Source organism: Cylas formicarius, unplaced genomic scaffold, assembly GCF_029955315.1.
Source record: "Cylas formicarius isolate icCylForm1 unplaced genomic scaffold, icCylForm1.1 PGA_scaffold_10__41_contigs__length_53128322, whole genome shotgun sequence".
Lineage (NCBI taxonomy): Eukaryota > Metazoa > Arthropoda > Insecta > Coleoptera > Brentidae > Cylas > Cylas formicarius.
Window position 1 is genome coordinate 3225083 of NW_026844214.1, and position 22406 is coordinate 3247488.

Below are 22406 nucleotides of genomic sequence, written 5' to 3' on the forward strand. Positions count from 1 at the left end.
TCTTATAGGCTTATGTGCCTCGTGGGGGGCTAAAAAGGAGGCAACGGTTCGAAAGTTATTCAGGAAAAACCAAAAGACGAGAACGGAGAACGGACAAACAGACAAAAAAAATTTTTTTTTCGACGGTGATCATTTCTGTACCAACGGCGATCCCGATTCGATTTTATGGATTTTCAAAAGTAACAAGTGTGTACTAGACGTGCCGCCTTCACATGGAAAACGCATAATAATTCTTCATGGTGGGTCCAAAAATGTTTGGGTGGAAAATGCCTTGCTTTTGTCTGCCAAAAACGTCAAAAATTCAAGTGTGGATGACATGGCCGCGGAAATATTTAAGGACTGAAAAAACAACTTCTGAAATTATTAAAATTTTTTAATAAAGACTACAAAATCGATTCGATAGCACAACAAAACGGACATGAAATCTTGAGATTACCCCCTTGTCATTATATATTTAACCCGATTGAGATGATTTGGTCTGAGTTGGAAGCGCATAGAAGCAGAAACAGCACTGCACCAAAATTTAGTGATAGTACGATAAACGTAATTCGTCAAGAGGTAGCTAAAATATCAGTACAAAGCTGGACTAACTGTGAAAAACGAGTAATAAAAAAAGAAGAAGAACAGTAACGACAGTAGCGATAGTGGCGATTTTTTAAGTGGCTGTTACTTTATTATTATTATATTTAATATTTTGTGTATTAATGGTGATACTATGTAGAAATGTAATGAAAATGAACGGAGTAAATTGTTACTTTGTACTAATTTTTTTATGTACATGTTTATTGAATTGCTCGCTTGTTAGTGTAGGTAAGGGTCTGCTCGGCAGGGTGCTCTATAAGAGGTTTTGAAATGATAAACAGTAAGCAAAGTTAATCACAGAGTCGGTTGTAAAAGCACTATATTTCTGGTGCGAAGTAAAGGATTTAAGTAGTGTAATCTGTTACTGTAAAATAAAATAAAATAAAACTAGGTTTGCACGTATTTTTCTTCACCAAGTTTTAGTTTCAATAAATTTTATCGCGTCAGATTATCCTAGTAGGTCGATAGTCGGAAAATAAAACCCTATATTAATTCTTCGCTCTGTCCGGAGGCGGAAACCTTATAAAAGGGATCGTCACATTACTTGTTGCTTTATCTGTGTACAGTTTTGGCTTCGGTTTGTTCAGTGCCTGCTGCGATTCCCTTTGCGAACCGTTACGGTGTGTGTTTCAAATTTTCACGATTGTCATTACGCTTTCGCAGTTTGTTTAAATAATATCGCCGTTTTGTCGATTTTTCTGGTCTCTCCGTTAAAATTCCCCGTGTTCCGCAACGAGCTCTATTTTTTAGCCGTTTTATGCGCAATTGTTAATTTAATTAAGAAATTATTTTAGATTTGCGACTATGGACGGCGAAGACTTTAGGGTCCAAGGTAAGCGCCCTTCGATTTTTAAAACGTTGAAATTCTTTATAAGGTTAGTTGTATTACCATTTGCATTGCAAAAGTAAATGAAAAATATTTAAAAAGTCCAACTCGCGCGGCCTCGTTGTTAACAATAAAACGAAATTAAGATTTGTTCAAATAAGGAGAGTTTAAGTGATCAATATCTTACGTTTAGAATGACGTTTATGTTCCGTTTGTTCCGACGTCAATTTTATAGGATTCCGTATCAATGCCGATTTGGATGCAAATAGATTTTCGATTTGATCAAAATTAAATTGCCAGATTTGTTGCTTGTCGCCTTGTTTTTTCATACACAATAAACTCTAAAATATAGAACAAATTTATTTAAAAATTAGGCAATTAGTACTTTTTGCAGTAAACAGAAAATAAGCAGGTGAGTCAACTTCTTAACGTTTTTCCTTATTATAAAGCTTAAAAATAAACATTTTGCTGGATATGATGATATCCCGAATTTTGTGTTCATTACACAGCTACTACCTATCTAGTAAGGGAGGGTGTACATTTTTAGCCCTTTACGTAATACCAGAGGTAAAATGGACCGGTTAAAAATTCTTTGGATTTAGCCTAAAGCCAGAGCTTTCGAAAATTTTATAAATACCAATACTAAATTTTTTTAATCCATAGAAAAATAGTTATTAATCAATAACCCATTTTGTCCCAGTGGTGCGTTAATGCACCTATTCTATGATTTTTTTGTCTCATCCAGGAAATATTTTTGCACATCCATTTAGAAATTTTATTATTATCACTACTAAAGGACATAAAACCATAGAAATCGCTAATTTATGTGTAAAAGAAATACCTTATATATCACTTCAAAAGTTAACAAAAGCGGTAGATAAATTTTTATCACATCAAGTAAATCCAAAATAGTAAAAAAAATATTTTCGATTTGTATTGCCATTTTTGTTAAGTCTATAGCATGTAGATTACATCGCAGAAAACGTACATTGGAAATACTATATTGATTATGCTTTATTTTTTGAAAATATTTACTGGTGCTTGAATGCATCACTGGTTTTATCTGTGAAACAAAACTTTGTTATTACAAGTCTAGACAAGTCAGCGCATATAGAATAAACATCGAACAATTAACGTGTTCTTTAGTATTAGTTTGTGCCTTGTGCAGTGAACGTTACATTTCACTCAAAAGGAGTTAGGGGCGGCTATGGAAGAGATCGTGATGGATGAGGACAATAAAAATGAAAGTCGTAAGTATTATTTGGATTTACGTATTCTTATGTATTGTAGCATTCCATTCATGTAAATTTATGCTAAAAATAACCTGAAAAAATATTTACAAAACATACTGATGCGGTCGATATTCCACTCGTCGTGGATACCTTGACTGACGAAGAAGATATGAACGATAATATTAATCTACAAGAGTTTGGGGAACCAACTGATATAGTTGGAATTTTCTAGTTACATGCACCGAATGATACAGCTGTCCTTCAACAGTGCTGTAATTCATCAACTACTAAACCTGAATGGGACACATCAGAGGATGAATGCCTGCAATTCAAAAGAAGACATAGGCTTTCTGCAAAAGACAGGCTTGTTTCTACTGTCAAATGGAAGAAAGGTCAGATTGAGTACACTCACACACACATTGGTCTACTGATGAAGATTAAGGAATTGATTTCATAAAAAAATGTATGAGCCGCAATAGATCCCAATTGATAAAACAAAACTTGCACTTATCTGACAATAATTTGTTGGATAAAAATGATAAATTTTCAAACGTTAGATCCTTCTTTGATGTAATCAATAAAAGTCAGTTTTGCATATTATCGTTCAACTTATCCATAGATCAACAAATTGCACCTTACTTTGGCCGCCATTCCTGCAAAATGTTTATAAGGGGTAAGGCAGTTCTTTTTGGCTTCTAGCTTTGGTGCCTTTGTTCATCTGATGGGTACCTATTTTATTCACTTCCATATGGTGCTGCTCAAAATAAACCCCATTCTGATTGGTCTTGGCGGTGACGTGGTCATGAGCCTACTTTCTGTTGTAGATAAACCAGTAAATCAATTTTTTTTGACATTTTTTTTTTCATCATTCAAACTATTTGTACATTTAAGATCTAAATGTTATTTTTCCACCGTTACTATCCGGAAAAATAGAACAAACAAATGTTCAATCTTTCAGCATATGTATCTGAATCAAAAATTTATATTGTCCGTTGGCACGACAATTCAGTTGTAACTGTGGCAAGTAATGTTTCTAGTGTAGATCCTGTCCAACATGTAAAACGCTATAATAGAAAAGAACGGAAAGATATAAATATACCCCCACCTTATGTAATTGCCCAATACAATAGATACATGGCGCGGGTAGATTTACACGATAACGGAATTGCTAATCACAGGTGCCAGGTATTTGGGAAAAAATGGTGTTGGCCTTTATTTTGTAACTCACTTGATATTTTAGTAGTGGATGCATGGAAATTGTATAATATTGTCAACGAACAAAAGATTTCCCAGAGACTCAAAGTAATCTTGCACCTACCATACCTCATGATTGTTCATGCTAATAAAGTCCGAAGGAGATATAAAATCTGCCACAGCCACACAATTTAATTTTGTAATAAGTGTAATGTGCATTTACATACTTCATGTTTTGTAAAATATCACCAAAAATGAAACCGGGTGTTACCAGTGGTGCGCTCACGCACCATAAAATATTATGTGCTTTTTTTGTATCAAAGTGTCGAATTTGTATTTCTTTTCTATATTTATGTATGAATAATATGTTACATCTTATGTGCCCCAAAACATTTTTTAATGTTTTTTCCCAGTGGTTTGGTTACGCAGCAATATCGTTTTGTATGTTTACAGTTTTATTTTTTTTTGACACATGTAATATATTCTTAACTGCAACAAAATAAATAATTTCAGAGCAAAAAGTATTTTTTTATTTTTTTTATGCTTGAGATAATATGGATTTAACGTTTTTTTTATGAAATACTTTTTAATAAATAATTATAATTTTTATATATATTATAAATAGGGTTAGTTTAGTTAAAGGTAGTCAAAAATAAATCGACTTGATGGTTAAAAGCCACAAAAAATAAAATCATGCAAAGACAACAAAAACGTATGTTTATAAAATACATATCTAATAATATATGCAGTGAAAGAAGGGGTTTCTCTTAGTCTCTATTACAGTTTTAGAAATAACACAAAGATTAGGTGCGGTGTATAAATAAACCTACACAGAAAAAACAGCGTTTTTCTTGTATTATTATCAAAATTGTCAATAAGACGGAACAGACCTAAAAAAATTAACATGTTAAATATAAAATGTCCAGTGATGTTAAATAGTATATGGTACAAACCTCGTGATTGTTTCACTCATGAGAAAATCTCCCCAAAATGGTTCTTTTGCTTTTTTCTTTTTGGAAATGCGGTATAGGTCTGTGTAACCTTTGCAGGAAAAGAGGTTATCGACTACATAGTCGACTATCTGGAAAACATAAGAAATAGGAGAGTTTTTCCCGACAAAAAACCTGGGTTTATACGCGACCTGATCCCCGAAGCAGCCCCCTTGAAGGGGGAGCAGTGGAGCGACATATTTAAGGACATGGAAACCGTTATTATGCCGGGGACTACCCACTGGCAGAGCCCCCATATGCACGCTTACTTTCCGGCACTCAATAGTTACCCTTCCATGCTGGGCGAAATGCTCACCAATGCCATCAATTGCGTAGGGTTTACTTGGGTAAGGAATGCGAAATTATATACTATGTGTATATGGAATGACCTGGAAACTCTTTTTTACAGGCTTCTAGTCCCGTTTGTACCGAACTGGAAATGGTGGTGATGAATTGGCTTGGGAAAATGATTGGTTTGCCGGAAGAGTTTCTCCATAGGAAAGGAGGAGATGGTGGAGGAGTGATACAGGTGATTATCGCTTTTGTTATCTGTGCCTCAGCCAAGGACTTTTGTTTAAAGTGTCCTGAGAGTAGTCAAAAGTGTGAAAGAATGAAATATTCGAATGAACGTGAAATTTACCGTTTAAAAAAATTCTGATATGACCGATTTTTATTTCCAGACTACTGCCAGTGAATGCACGCTAATAAGTTTGCTAGCCGGCAGATACGTGGCCATAAAAATGTATGAAAGTTTGTACCCGGGGGCCAGTAAACACGAAATTAATGGAAAACTTGTCGCCTATTGTTCCGACCAAGCCCACTCGAGCGTTGAAAAGGCCGCGCTGATTGGTCTGGTTACCTTGAGATACGTGGAAAGTGACGAAAATTATTCGATGACTGGCGCGAATTTGTTAAAGACGATAAAAAAGGACAGGGAAAATGGATTAATCCCGTTTTGGGTGAGTGAACATTTTTTGGTACGCTCGTAGGAGTGAATAAAATCGTATTCAAATCTTTCATTTCTTTTGCCATTGACTCAAATTGTTTCTTCACAATTTTTAAGTTTAAGAATCGAAAAAATAGGTCACAATATTTTAGAGCCCAGAAAATTATAACGTGATCAAAAATCTTGAAAAGTGAAACTTAATTTCTTAGTTAGTTATTTGATATCATACAGGGTGAGTAGAATGAATAGATCAACTCGTCAATGACTGATTGTTTGTATGAAAACTTTTTATTTAATTTATTACTATGCTATTTTTCATTTTCAAAAATACAGGACGTTGAACATTATTTTAAAAATAATATATTTCTATTTTTTTTTTTAATTTGGGCTGACTAATTGTATACTTCATATTAACTGATAAAGATGTTCTGTGACCGTCTCCCCACCCCCCTACCCGCTAAATTTTACTTATTTGGTTTCTGCAACATTCTGCAACATTGTACCTGAATTAAAAGTTAAAAAGTGATCATTGAAATTCTTATCAAATTTAAATCTTTTCGATTCACCCTCTATAATAAATGCTAACAAGAAAGATACAGAACAAGAAAGATTGATATATTAATTGTATTAATTCAATATATATATATATATATATATATATATATATATATATATATATATATATATATATATATATATATATATATATATATATATATATATATATATATATATATATATATATATATATATATATATATATATATATATATATATATATAAAATAACACTACACTATAAAAGTTGGTCAATAACCAAATATATCAAGAGAAGACGTTAACAAGGTTGATTTGTATTTAAAAGTTATGATAAATGTATATCTGACCTTTGAGAGTATGTAGATAGATACCCATACCCCATTTTTTCTTAAGGATTGTTTAATGATTAATATCTTCCTATCCAATACAGTTGCTATCATAAAGGAAATTGTTGACTGACATTTTGACATTAATAGCATAATAATAACAGATTTTATTTTTTGGAGACATTACCAAACATACGAACATAATCTTTCCTGACAAAAGTATAATAGAGAGTTTTGTTTTCATCGCTTCTTGAAAAGGTAAAAATTATATTTACCACTTGCAACTAAGCACATAGGGTTTTCTTGACAATTTGGAAGGAAATGAATATATTACAAATGTTAATGATTTTACAGCATTTATTATTGTCTAGCGAGTCGTTTGCTTTTTCTCTTCCCTCTATTATTTATTATTATATGTTTTTAACATATTGAACAATTCTAATTTTACTGTATCATGACGTATACATATATTTTATAAACATAACCAAAATAAAATTTTGCTCATAAAATAGGTAAATGAAAACAAGTTTGATTAAGATAAATAATCATAAGTTATATACATGTTGCAACAATGTTAACTCCTTTAACCTGCATCTTTTTTTAGGATGCCATTTTGACCCAATGTCAAATGTCATCGTTCGTTGATTCGTTATGATTATGTTTATCATGGCTCGCTAAGTTTTAAGACTTAAACAAATTTTGAACAATTATATTTCCAAAACTAACGGATTAAATATCATATTTAAAATAAACAAAATTCCATTAAGAATATAAAATATTATACGGGGCGTCCAATTAAAAAAATATTAACGCGTCAACGATTGGCATTTTCATTTTTTTTCCTTTAGATACGGTGCAAAACTATACGGGAAAATCCTATACACTTCGTCTTTTTTTCAAAATATTGAGAGTGTAAATAAATTAGAAATTCAATTGGACCATAACAGGACATATTTGACGACAATATAAAATTTCTAATCTTATGCAGTGACACAAAAACCTTGACTGGAAAACACGCTGTGAATGCTGAATACCCAAACTCTGGGTCTGATAAAATTACAATTCAATCAACTCAATTCAATTAAAATCGTTTAAAATGTAACGTCTTTGTTTCTGACTGAAACATACAAATTGTGATAATTTTTCTATAAAATATTTGCAAATCTAAAGTGATTTTCTGTTCTCTGAACATTATAATAACTTTTCAAACATGAAGATAAATCTTCAACGTTTTTCAAAGTAAAAGATTAATTGCCTTTTCTTTTTTCTTCTTTTTCCTATGCAATGTATTGTCTATGCAAATAAACCAACCATAACATTGATAAAAGAGAACGATGGAAGTAGAAAGTCGAATTGTCCCGTTTTCTTGATTATTTCTTCTCGAAATATTTCTCCATTAGTATTAAATTGTTATAAATTACGTAGCCATTTTGCAGGCAATACATAATATGGATTTCGCAACTTTTAAAGTTCATTTTCCCGCCGTACTCTTTCTAATTGCTCGAGACTGCTGGGAACTGTAAATACCGCTGATATTCTTCGCCGAAGAATAAATCAAGCGGAGCAATTTTGAAAAACAACTGACCGAATTAATTGCAAACAAGGGATTTAAGCCCCCGGACTCCAATCAGTTTAAGAAGATTCTACTAATTAGTTATTTCTGGGGAAACTTTTTCTTAGATACGATAAATAATCCTTTCTGCGGGACTGGCGCTTGTTATAGCGAACTATATAGAATATAAGAACATTTTTAGTTGCGAAGATCAGAGTGCGAGGGCGCATGTATAGTCGATCCATAAAATTGTACAAGGTGACCGGTTTAAGGGGGGCCCATAACTCAAGAAGAAAAAGAAAAATGAATACAAAAGTTGTTTCTAGTAAAATGATCTTTAATTTTTTCGTATTGTTTCAGTTGGCAATCAATTACATGGTGGTCAAATAAAGTTACATTTTTTTAACTGGGACACTCTATATTTTATTACATTTTTCAGTACCCCTTTAAAAGATGAATCCAACTATATATGTCGGTATTTAAAGCACCATATTTTCGAAAAAAGTACTTTTTCTGAGACAATATTCAAAATTGAAAATTTTTTATACAGTACGCGGTGTTGCGACGTTTCGCAAAATGTCACTTCTCTCAATTTTGTTCAAAGCAAGCATCGTGTATATTTTTGCATTAAAAGACGAATCCAACGATATTATAAACGACAAATATTTATATGTCGGTATTTAAAGCACCATATTTTCGAAAACAGTACTTTTTCTGAGACAATATTCAAAATTTAAATTTTTTTATACAGTACGCGGTGTTGCGATGTTTCGCAAAATGTCACTTCTCTCGACTTTGTTTAAATCAAGCACCGTGTATATTTTTGCATTAAAAGACGAATCCAACGATATATGTGAACATTGGCCTATGATGTACCGTTTCGAATGTATTCACGATTTTTATCAATTCTCAAGCAATATTAACGCAATTAATTAAATTTCTACGCTTTCTGACTTAATTGTAAAAGCGTTTCTAATATATTTTTTAATGAAATTACTGGTTATTTCAGATGCCGTTAAATATTATTCTTTATTAGATAATAAATAAATCAATAAATATTATTTCATTTAATAATTTTAATTTATTACATCAGTAACAATACATAATCGAAAAAAATATGCATTACTGGAGTTCTGGAAATAAACATTGTGAATTTAGGACAAATAAATGAGAAAGAAGAAATGAATGAATGAATGAAGAAAATTTGACAGCCGTGAGATTTTTAGATTTATAAAGAAGTAATACTGAGCTTCTCATTTGGAATAAAATTCTTGAAATAGAACATAAGAACTTAATTTGGCAACAAGATGGTGCTACTTATTATCAGTGAATTTTTAAATGAAAAAAGCAACTTTTGAATATTGACTTTCTGTTAAATCTCTTGTAGTTCCTGTATAAACGGACCGCCTTGTACAATATTTGGACTAATGGAAATAAAGATTATTATTATTACCATTATTATTATTCACTTCAGGGTGAACCAATGAAAAAACTGAAGTTCATTATCTCTTTGGTTTCAAAAGTTATGAGAAAATGATAAATACAAAAGTTGGAAGATTATTGGTATGCACGATTTAACATTATTTTAAAGTATGGAGGGTGGCTCAAAAAACGTGACCAATTAAATAAACATTTTCAAATTTTGTTTTGAATTTGTTTCATAATTCTTCAACATTTTTATTAATATTAATACATATACGTATACGTATATATATATATATATATATATATATATATATATATATATATATATATATATATATATATATATATACTGCCGCATCCCACATTTTGACCGCCATTTAGCTTTATTCCTCCACTCATCTTCTTTATATTTCTTATACCATCGTTCCATGAGGTCAGAGGTCTTTCTTTTTTTCCTCTGTTTCTGGGGGTATATTTTAGTGCTCTTTTTCTCTGTACGTACCCATACCATATAAGTTGTCTAGTTTCTATTCGGTCAGTGCTGGTATGTATTCTCCCTGTTCTTCCATTTCTACTGTGTCGATAACTTTCTTCGTTCTTCGTCATTTGTCAGCATTCTGCGCCGTACGTTAAGATGGGTTCCACAATTGCTTCATATATTCTAATTTTCGTACCTATTTTAATACCGTTGGACCACAACAAGGAATCAAGCGCTTGAGTTGCTCTTCTTCCCTGCTGAACTCTATTTTGAATGTCTGGTTTTGAATTACCTTCTTCCGTTATGAGGCTTCCCAAGTACTAATAATTTGTAGCTCTTTTTATTTTTCTAATATATAGTTCAGGATCTTCATCTTCGTGTTTTCCCCCTACTTACATATATTCAGTCTTCTGCATATTCATATTCAGTCCCCAATTCTCATAGTGTTCTTTCAGTTTTCTTAGCATGTAATCCGCGTCGTCTGCATCGCAAGCTATAATCACTTGATCCTCTGCAAAAAAAAAGCTCGTCAAATATTTGTCATCTATATTTACCCCCATACTTGCTATTTTTTCCCTCCACTCTCTTAGGGCTTCCTGAATATATATTTTGAATAATCCTTTGTTCACGTTCGATATATGTACTCCTGTCTTGATTACACTCGTTGCATCTTTAATTAGGTTCCAGATGGCTCTCACATATACATTGTTGAGTCCGGTTGTCATTAATACTTCAAACATTTTCTTTAAGGGTACCGTGTCATATGCTTTTTCAAGATCTATAAATACTAAATGGGTAGTTAAGTCGTGGGCTCTACGATTTTTCCATTACTTGTCGCAAGACAAATATATTATCTATACAGGATCTTCCCGTTCGAAAACCGCTTTGTTCTTCTATTTCTTGGAAGTTGTCTTCTATTCTTCTTTTGAGTATTCGACCGTACAACCTCCCCATTGACCTAATAACCGTTATGCCTCTGTAATTATGACACAACTTTTTATCTCCTTTTTTATATATAGAGCCAATATATCCTAAATTCCAGTCCTCGGGTATTTGATCTCCGTGTAAACATTTATTGAATAGTTCTTCTAATAGTTTTAGTAATATATCTGGTGCATTCTTTATTAGCTCTATGGGCATGTCTCCGGGTCCAGCGGCTTTTTTGTTTTTCGATTCCTTAGGACTCTTTTAATTTCTGTTATTGTGATTTTATGTACATGATCGTCTATATTTATGTCTATACCGTCCATTTGGAATTCTGGCCTATTTTCAGTTAGTAGCGTTTTATAATACTTTCTCCATGTTTCTACCCCAATTACGTTTAATTTACTGGTCTCCTTTGTACTTTTCCTTAGATTCTTCATTATTTTCCATGCTTCCGATACTCTTGTGCCGCCCATGAATCTACCTACTTCTTCGCATGTCTTTTCCCAGCGCTCATTTTCGCTTCTTTCAACTAGTCTTTTTGCTTCTTTATTTAGTTCTGCATATATCTCTCTATCTTCAACCCTTTTGGTGTTTAGCCAGTGGTGATATGCCTTCTTCTTCTCTTTAATTACATTCTCCACTTGTTTTGTCCACCATTCTGGGTTGTTCCGCTTTTTCCTTTTGCGTATATAATATACTTAATAAACGTTGTAGGTCCTTGTAAGATTTAAAAAGAAAATTGTATAGGTATATCTAGTTTGCCATTTAAGAGAATCGAGACTGTCTGAAATTCCGTTACATATCTTTTTCGAATAACGCTAATATCAAATACGAGCGATCTATCTTTAAAACTAATCGTTAATTTTGTGCAATTGTGGAAACAAGTATTTTATGAGACAATAACTTAACTCTATCGTTGACTCATTCTGTATATACAAAAAAAAAAATGACGGCAATGTTGTTCGGTAGGCCCTTGGATAAGTTTATGCCGACAGGTCGAGGCCGAGCTTAGCAAATGAAATCCATGTAACTATTTTGAATCCCAGGTATGCGCTACTTTGGGTACCACAGGTTCTTGCGCGTTCGACAATTTGGAGGAGATAAGCGAGGTGTGCTACAACGAACTGGTCTGGTGTCATGTAGATGCCGCGTATGCCGGATCTGCATTCATATGTCCTGAGTTCAGAGTGTGGCTGAAGGGTATCGATAAGGCAAACTCCATCGCTTTCAACCCATCTAAATGGCTTATGGTACATTTCGACTGTACTGCGATGTGGTAAGTTTATGTGGTTTTTTTAGCAAATAAAAGTAACCAAATATTACCATTTGTTTTTTGAGTGAAATCAGTGATGTCGACAGTTCGAGGCTTAAATTACTAGACTGTGATTAGTGCTACGTTATAATAATTTTGTTGCAATAGTTGTTTTTAAGAAATATAATAATTCATTTAATTAATTAACTAAAATTAATTAATAATTTGCAGTTAAACTCTTGAAACATTTCGATGCTAGCTGAATAAGATTATTTAAACCGATCCGGGTTTGATATTTCTTTGGACTCTTGTGCTGTGATTATTGATATCGATGTATCGTAAGTGATTTAAAAAATCAGAATTTTATACACAGGGTGTACAAATAGTATGGCAAAGTAATATATCCCGTTTATTATTTGTTTTAGAGAAAAATGTTAATTACAAAAGTTGTAGATGAGACTAAAAGGATCGATTTTACTTTTTTCCCAAATATACAGGGCGATTCATAAATATGTGGTAAAACAAACCTATACATTTTTAAAAGGAACACTCAGTATATTATGGCTTTAATAGATATTCTGTTTTATAGTCAATCACCCAATGTAATGTTGTTATGGTCTACACTGGGTGTTTTCGTCAAAAACGCCATGTGCCAATTTTATGAAGTAGTACAGTCATTTGCTCTATCTGTCTTGTCTTGAAGTTAGGTCCAATAATTTATAAAGGGTGAGTCAAAATGAAAAATATTAATAATAATTGTGTGAAAAAAACAAATGAAACACCCCGCACATGCATTAATTACATTTATAATATTGATGAATTAACATTGACATTAACGAATTAATGCCATTAATGACTCCTATTAACGCTCTTTCAATTTTATTAAGTATTGTAACGAATGCTATTATTTGAAGGAATTGTACTTAATTCGTTGATTTTTCACGTTTAGGTTATATTGATTTTGTTGTTAATCTCTTGTGATATTTTCAGAAGAATCGAAAATTTTCCACCATTTTGTTCGTAAAAATATGTATACATCAAAAAGTATTTAGTAATAAACACAGGGCATTTTAGACAAAAAAAATGGCCATAAATCCAAAAATACTCAGTAGAGAGCAAAACAAAAAACAAATTCAAGCAGAATAAAATGTAAAACATTGTGCATATTAAATTTTGGGTTTATTCCAATACAAAAATAACAAACTACATACATTAGAAACCTAAGGATTGTTTTTTTTTCGATGTATAGAACTTTAAGTTGCAATAAAACAACGATGGATTATTCGATTGACATGAATTTTATTTATCCGAAAGTTAATCTTGTGGCATTACATCTTAACTATTAGTTCTGGCATATGACCGCCACGACTGGCGCGGATGTAGTCCAATCTGGACGTCCAATTTTCGATGACTTTTTCCAACATGTTGTCTTCCAAATGGTCAAGGGTTTGTAGCTTATCCGCATAGACCAATGACTTTACACAGAAAGTAGTCTAGCGGTGTTAAATCACAAGATCCTGGAGGCCAATTCACAGGTCCAAAACGTGAAATTAGACGGTCACCAAACGTGTCTTTCAATAAATCGATTGTGGCCGGAGCTGTATGACATGTTGCCCCGTCTTGTTGAAACCACGTCTCGTGGACATCATGGTTATTCAATTTAGGAATGAAAGAGTTAGTAATCAAAGCTCTATACCGATCACCATTGACAGTAACGTTCTGGCCATCATCGTTTTTGAAGAAGTACGGATCAATGATTGCACCAGCCCATAAAGCGCACCAAACAGTCAGTTTTTCTGGATGTAACGGTGTTTCGACATACACTTGAAGATTAGCTTCGCTCCAAATGCGGCAGTTTTGTTTGTTGACGTAGCCATTCACCCAGAAGTGCGCTTCATCGCTAAACAAAATTCGCTTATGAAAATCGGGAACAACGGCAATCTCGTTTTGGACCCCTTACTTGATGATCGTTTGACTTCAATTCTTGCACGAGTTGGATTTTGTAAGCACGTAAACCAAGATCCTTCCCCAAAATCTTCCATCAAGTGGATGGACACAGATCCAATTCCTGTGCTCGATGGCGGATTGACTCATTCGGGTCTTGCTCAATGCTACGCTCTATAGCAGCAATACCTTCTTCTGTACGCACCGTACGGCGTCTCTGGGGATGCGAGTTATCAATAAGAGTAAACGTGGTGCCAAAAATGGTTAATCGAATTAACTGCTCTGATGGACGATTTTGTCGACGATAAAATGGACGTAGCGCGCGATACGTATTCCGCACAGAACCGTTATTTTCGAAATAAAATTGCACTATTTGCAAGCGTTGTTCAGGCGTAAGTCTATTCGTGATGAATTGCCAAACCAAACCAAAATCACTTTGATAACTGTTAAATCGGTCGCCATCTTGAACAGTAATGCCAACTTAAAGTTCTATACATCGAAAAAAAACACCCTATACATCGCTTTAAGATTTATAAGTTTTATTTACAAAAATTTTCTACTTTTTATGAGTCGCCATATTTTATTTATGTGGAATTGCTTTTTGAAATACCATAACCAATCAGATTTACTTTATGAATGTTACTTTTATCTAAATTAAGGTTGTTAATTTTTTTTATTAATATTGCTTACTGTTTTTTTTATTTAAGATTTTTAAACTTATCTTTAGTTTATTGGAGGACAGCTATGTGAGAAGTCTATCTCATTTTCTCAGTGTATTTGTAATATTGAGCATTAAGGTTGACAAATTCCATCTAACGATATAAATGGAATAAGGCAACGATCCGGTCCCAATATGGAAGTCGATTATTGTTTTCTAACGTTTCGCTACAAAATTTATCTATTCTGACCTACTGACTACATTGGAATTTATATGAAACCTTAACTATTTTTTCACAATTCTTTTTTTTAATCAACTTTTCAATTATTTTAGAGAAAACGATCACCACGTTTATTCTCGCTTACCGAATCAAAAGTAACCTTATCTCTGTTGAGATTTGGTTATTATTTGGGAATATTAGGTATGGAAAAGATTCGATTGGGAACCCTTAAATCATGTTAATTAAAATGTTAAAAACTATGATGGGTCATTCTTGGAGGTTCCATCCTTGTATTCGTGTTTTCATTATAAGTATCAATGGGTCGAAGTAACCTTCTCTATTTTTAAGGGTGAAAAACAGCAGCGCACTTCACGGAGCTTTCAACGTAAACCCTTTATATTTAACCCACGAATATTCAGGTAAATCTTTTTAATTTGATTTTAATAGGTAGAATGCTAGAAGGATCGTAAAAATAAAAAAGGGCTGTTTTTATTTTTTTGGAAGTATCTGGCGAACTGGTCAACACATTTACTTTAAATTATGCAGGATGATGTCAGAGAAGATGTGCTGTATCGTCCTAAAATATTTTCAAATTATATAGTATAGTATTAGTATACAGTATTGCCGATTCTATATAAACGTGGCAGCATGTTGCTTAGGTTTAAATGGCATCCCTGTATATCATTTGATTTTTAGATTCTGCACAAGAAAAAAAGTAAATTCGGTCCCCTAACTTTTCTTTTTAATCTCTGAACGCTCTCACAATTTCCGCACTCTCAACTTCTCTTCATTATATACTTCAAAAACTTTAACTGCAACGTGAGAAACTGTCTTGAAGAACTGAAGCGAGAACAACACAAAAGAAACCGACAACGCAACGGATGATTCGGGGAATCACCACATTTTGTGATTAATTTTATTATCTTAATACTTCCCCTACAGCATATGATACAAATTGCTACAAGCGCCGAATACAGAAAGAATTGTTATTATAAAAATATTACAAAACACTGTCCGTGTCCGCAAAAGAGAATTACCGTTTAAGAGACTACGAGGGTTGCGCCAAAATTTACCGGCCTGAATATAAAAGAAACCAAGTAGAGTAACAATTTTTTATTATTTTTCAACATAATCCCCCTTAACTTCCATACACTTATTACATCTCTTTATTAACAACTCAATCCCATTAAAAATACGTAATTTAATAAAAACAAACACTTGCTTTAAGATTACCACACACATGTTTATTGATTTGACAATTGTTTCGGTACACTGTACCTTCTTCAGAAAGAATCTCTAAACTAACTATCACAGGGTTTAGAAATTCTTTCTGAAGAGGGTACAGTGTATCGAAACAATTGTCAAAGCAATAAACATGTGTGTGGTAATCTTAAAGCAAGTGTTTGTTTTTATTAAATTACGTATATAATGGACTATCATCAGGTAACAGTCAACTTAATCAAACCCTTTAAAAATATATCATTTTGGCTTGTCTGCAAAATGAGCTAAAACAGCCTCTTTTAATTCAATTTCGTCGTTAAACTGTCGTCCACGTAAGTCCTTTTTCAAATATCCAAACAAATAATAGTCGCTAGGCTATAGGGAGGATGCTCTATGTGTTGAAAGCCACACTCTAAAATGGCAGCTTGTGCAACACCAGCACTATGGACAGGTGCATTATCGTGCAAAAGACGCACGCCTCTGCTGTTTTCCTCGACGTTTTACACGTATGTCTTCTCTCAATTTATGTAATAATATTACGTAATATTTACCATTGACAGTGGCATAAGTTTCTTTAAAACCTATCAAAAGAATTCCTTCACAATCCCAAAAGATCGTGGCCATCACCTTGTTTGTTGACTGGCAGACTCTGAATTTTGTTGGAGGTGCTTCAGCCTTACGTCGCCACTCCATTGATTCTTTTTTCGATAGAGGGTCATAATAGAGAACCATAGTTTCATCTCCCGTCACAATAGTTTCTATCACAGGTCAAAAGGTTTTTAGAAACCCATCATACATCATGCAGGATTCGACGAACACTTGTATCAGAAAGCTTAGTAATTTCTGAGATTTCCTCGACCTTCAAACGTCGATCACTCAATACCACCTCTACCACAATCGCAACAGTATTTGCCGTTGTCAAGGGACTCCTGCCCCATTCGAAAATGTATTACACATTCTTTCACTACAGAATACAAAGGAGAACTTTGGCCGTACACAGCATCCAGCCTTTCTTTAATAATTTTAGGTGCTAACCCTTCTTTGGCTCCTCTATGCTCAATTTGCGTTATTTGCGACATTTGTTCGGACACGTCTTGTTTAAAATGCTGTCAATAAAAAATTATTTGACGCAAGACTTCAAATTTTTTTTTCGCAGCCTACTAAGATATATATTTAACAGAAGACAAAGTTTTATCGTGATATTGGAGCTGTTTCTATGTCAGGCAGGGAAATTTTGGCGCTAACCTCGTAAAATGGGCCGTACAAGGAAGGTGTCCGCTGATAAGATGTGTCCTTTAATAGACATTTGACTGCAGTAGATAGTAGTAGATAGTATTAGTAGATTGTACAAGAATAAAATATATTAATTTCAAAATATCTATGGCGACTGAGACTCCTATATTTTTTATTAGGAAACAATGTGAGCTTTATTTTCTGCCAGATAGTTAATAGTCGTTAATAGTAATAAATAAACGTTTTTAAGCATTTTTAATTAGTTTTTAATAGAATGCTGGAATTCGTTATTCCATTTTTGGCGGCAAATTCCATTGCCACGGATTTCTTGATATTTAATGTAATACCGCTGGCTAGACACCCAATTGACATTAATTTTATGGATGATTCTCAGTTTGTCTTTCTGACTTGTTTTAATTTTCTCGTTATTACTACACTGGAATCGTCAGCGAATGACACATTAGACCATCATACAGAGAAGACTATCCCCATGCAAGTTAAATAGTCCTGGCAACAGGCAAGATTTTTTCATTTTCATTTTCTATCAGTTACGTAGGACCTGATCCAGTTAAGATGCTTTCTCTAACGCCTTTGTTAAATACTGAGTCAAAAGGTCGCGATATTTCAAAATACTAACAAAAATGTCCTCTTTAATGTTTAAAGCATTGCAAATTTGCTGATTTAATTCGGTTTTTGTTGACCGACCTCCGCGAAAACCATATTGTTGCTGACATATTAGGTTATAATTTCAAGGTAAGCCGTGTATTAAATCAATGTTCGAAAATCGCTATTTTGTTTCAAGAAATCGAAATTAAAAGGACTATACGGAGCATGCTACTCCTTGACCAATTCTTACTTTTAAAACACCCCTTATGTTCCATTTTAAAATGGTATGCCAGGAATGAATGACTGGGCTCTTGAAGATTAAAATTTCTTCAAGGGTGCCAATTGGTTTTTATTCGGCAAACGGCAAAAGAAAAGTATCGATAAACCTTAGCAAAATCTACTTTATTTCTGTCGTAGAATCTAAAAATGTAATGATATACATGGGGTGCAGTTTAAAGTAATCAAAATGTTGCCACGTTTATATAGAAGCGGCAACACTGCATATTTAAAAATATTTTGGAAAGATACACCCTCTATAATTTGAAGTATATATATTTGAAATATATAGTATTTCAACTTGATTATATACAGCTATCGTTATTAGTAGGTTTTTAAAGTGTCCTTAACGATATCTGCACTTCACCGTAAGCAAATGTGATTTATTCACGAAAATGTATATTTATCTAGGTCTCGCAATTGATTATATGGTAAGATTAAATCCCTACTTATTCCCTTGAGGTGTTCTCAAAAGGTAGTCGTCAAAATGGATGGGTAGATTTCCGAAAATAAATAAAAACTTTGTCATTTCTTCTCGAATGACCATATCCAAGTTAGATTTTTAAGTGAGGGCGGTTAGGTCAAATTTGAAAATGCCTTTTTTGCATGATAATGTATTAGATATGTAATGTAAATGCAAATAAATACAGCTTTGCATTTTGGTACAGTCATACAGATAGGGGTCACATTTTCAAGATACTCAACAGAAATACAAATTTTAAACGCGGCCTACTGTGAATCCACGAAAATGGGGTCAATATTCTGCTCCGCGTTAGAAATATCGGAAAAAGTTTTCGTATTTCGTGTTTTTAGTTTTTTCATTACTTTGTTTGTCAGTTTCATTGAAAAGAGCATTTATAGCTGCCGCTTTACAATGTGTTATGAAAGCACGTTGCGGATGTATCCTGTTAAACACTGCAGCAACTTATCTGCTACTACGTGATTACTAAATAAAGAAAGTTTAATCTGGTTTCAGTTGAATATGTTTAAAACGGTGAACCATCAACCTGAATGACTGTGCGATACTTCAAATCTCTATTTATTTAGATAGCCAAAAGGGGTTTCATCGTCTTAAATGCAACACACTGTATAAACAAAATAAGTCATATTTAAGTCGTCACAAAGGGTACCTGCACGAACCCACCATTTTGGCAACTAGCCTTCAGGAGACTCCGTATTTTATCCTTTTCATTATAGCATTGGCAAATTCCTTTGAGCAAAAGATTTCGCTCGTTGAAGTTGTGGTTCGTCATCCGAAACTACGGCATCACGGGACTCCAAGAACACATTAGAAAGGCAAGTATATTTTAGTTTCTGAACGCACAATACGATTCGTTGGTCTCATAGGGTGTACACTTGGCGGAAAAATTCGAACAATTCGTTAAGAACGACACCCGATTTGAAATTCCGTCCAAAAGGCATCTGGGCCTGGTAGTTTTTAGACTTAAGGGGGATAACGTCATCACCGAAACCTTGTGCAAAAGATTGAACTCGAGAGGTAACATCCACTGCGTGCCGGCTAGCTTAAAGGGAAAATACGTGATACGTTTTACCGTTACGTCACCGAGGACAACTCTTGAAGATATAGTAAAGGATTGGAAGGAGATAGTTTTCGTTACGAATGACATTCTTCAAGACAGCAAGACCAAGAGGACCAAAGTCCCATTAGGAGGTGAGTTTTGCTCACTTATGTAATTATACTTCGACCAAAAATATAGTGCTTTTAAAACCGACCCTGTAATTAACTTTGAATAATGTGCATTACTCCCAAACCGCAGCCCCTAATAAACACCCTGCCGAGCAGACCCTTACCCGTAACCATTCCAGGATCGTCCTAGGAATTTATCTACCCACACTAAGAAACGGGATATAAGTATTTTTTCAATCTTTTTCGCCGAGCAATTCTTGAAATATGTACATAAAAAATTAGTACAAAGTAACAATTTATTACGTTCTATTTCAGTACATTTCTACATGGTATCATTATTAATATACAAAATATTAAATATAATAATAATAAAGTCACTTAAAAAATCATCACTATCGCTACTGTAACTTTAAACATTTTTGTACAGAAATTCTTTAAATTCTTCTTTATTTAAAGATGTATTTAGAAATTTTCTAATTTGGGCTGAATGGAGGCATTATCCAACAGATGTATTTGAAGATAGTTTTGCCAAAAAATTATTTTCAAACCAGTCTTCAAATATTTCCACTGTCATGATATCATGGTAATCCACATTTGAATCTTTGACGTTTTTGGCAGACAAAAATAAGGCATCTTCTGCCCAACCATTTTTGGACCTAGCATGTAGAATTATTATGGGTTTTCCATGTGCACGGCACTTCTAATACACACTTGACAAATGGATCCGTTTTTTTATTTGCTGAGGTAGTTCGTCTTCTAAATTGTCATTAGGTTCGACTACCACCTCCACTTCGTCTTAAAATTCTGCGTTGTTTTCCATGTCTTCTTCTAACAGGGGAATATCTGCTTCATTCTAAGGTCTCCATATTTTAAAGTGTTAAGAAACCAGAACCTTTAAAGAATGTTTAATTATAAGGTCAAAATAAATATTTATCTGAATTCTTGTTGAATCGTTGTTTACAAATCGAAGAACTATGTAGAAGACGCAAAAATAATCGAGAGGCACACAAGGAAAAATGATTATTTTCAAACTTACCTGTAAGATAAATAAAGTACAGGTACTTACCTGTACTCTTTGAACTATCAAATGAAAACAGCCTCGCAGGGTCAAAGCTCGCGAATGAGGTACATAAATACGTACTTACTGGAAGGATCACAGTCGAATATCATATTGCAATATAGATTAAAATAAACGCTTCTACTTATTCAAAAATACCCAGCAGCATCTATGCTTAATCAAATGTAAAACGGTCTAGTTACATTTGAAATGCAAATTTCAAGTTTCTACAAATATTTGTAACGGTCCATCTCAGGCAAGACTTACTTAATGCAGAATAAACATCTGTTATACTTAATAATTTCAAATTTTAAAGCAATAAGTGCACTAGATTTTTGGTCGTATTATACATGTATTTGCGTCTTTCTCAGAAACCCGCCAGAACGAGAATTTTGGGTCAAGTTTGCTGTTATCTAACGTTCCCATGTCTCCGAAGATAGTTAACGCTTCTTTTGCGGCTATTTACGACCAAGGCGACGTTTTGGAGCAGTTCTCGAAAACCGTAACTCTAAGAAAAGGTGCCCAAGACAGCCCAGGTAACTTTGCAAATTGCCGACGATCAACGGTGATATGATTCGCCGTTTTTCTAGCCATGCGAAGGAGAATCAAGGGCATTTTGATGTCGGGAAAGCAGTTTTCTCTGGATTCAAGGCTCGACCTCTTTCACGGCATCGAGACTACTCCAACTAGTTCTGCAAAGACACCCGATAACAAGATGCCGTTACTTGAAGATTCTATCGAATTGGATGATCCAACCAGCAGTCCTCCAGGTAATTTTTTCTATTTGGAAACCTTTGGGGTGTCCCGACGCTAAATCTAATGGCTTAAAGATGATTTTTGAATGGTTTCAAATTGTTTCAGAATACGATAGCGAGTATCAGTCGTCGACAGACGACTGTCTTAACATTCCACAGTCGCGTCACACACGATCAAAGTCAGTTGATCACCAAACGAATCTGACGATCAACAACTGTTTGGACGTCAACAACATCTGCAACAAGTGCGGTCACAAGGTTCCGACGCCCTTGCAGATTCCGGAGGAAAAAAAATGAAAAAGTGCTGCTGCAGGAAATTTTAATTCATAATATTAGCTTGGTACAATCTGGAATTATCGCTTGTTCGGCTCTAGATTCAAATGGTAAAAATATTGAGACATTATTATCCTAAATATTTTTTCAAACTAATTTTGGTAATTTTTGTTTTATTTTTTTACTTTTTAACTTTTAACTCATTACATTTACTACCAGAATAACTATTGGTTGAACCGGTAAAAAA

The 22406-nt window shown here is 33.6% G+C and overlaps 1 protein-coding gene across 1 annotated transcript; it reads left to right on the forward strand.

The window, feature by feature from the left end:
* Positions 1 to 1386: 1386 nt before the first annotated feature.
* On the forward strand, positions 1387 to 22199 carry LOC132697627 (histidine decarboxylase). Its single transcript, XM_060663173.1, has 12 exons — positions 1387 to 1414; positions 4884 to 5170; positions 5233 to 5352; positions 5504 to 5782; positions 12063 to 12292; positions 15439 to 15509; positions 18838 to 18857; positions 19624 to 19722; positions 19774 to 20098; positions 21503 to 21667; positions 21722 to 21901; positions 21993 to 22199. Exons 1-12 carry the CDS (start codon positions 1387 to 1389, stop codon positions 22181 to 22183), a joined length of 1995 nt encoding a protein of 664 aa, XP_060519156.1. The 3' UTR covers positions 22184 to 22199.
* Positions 22200 to 22406: the final 207 nt, after the last annotated feature.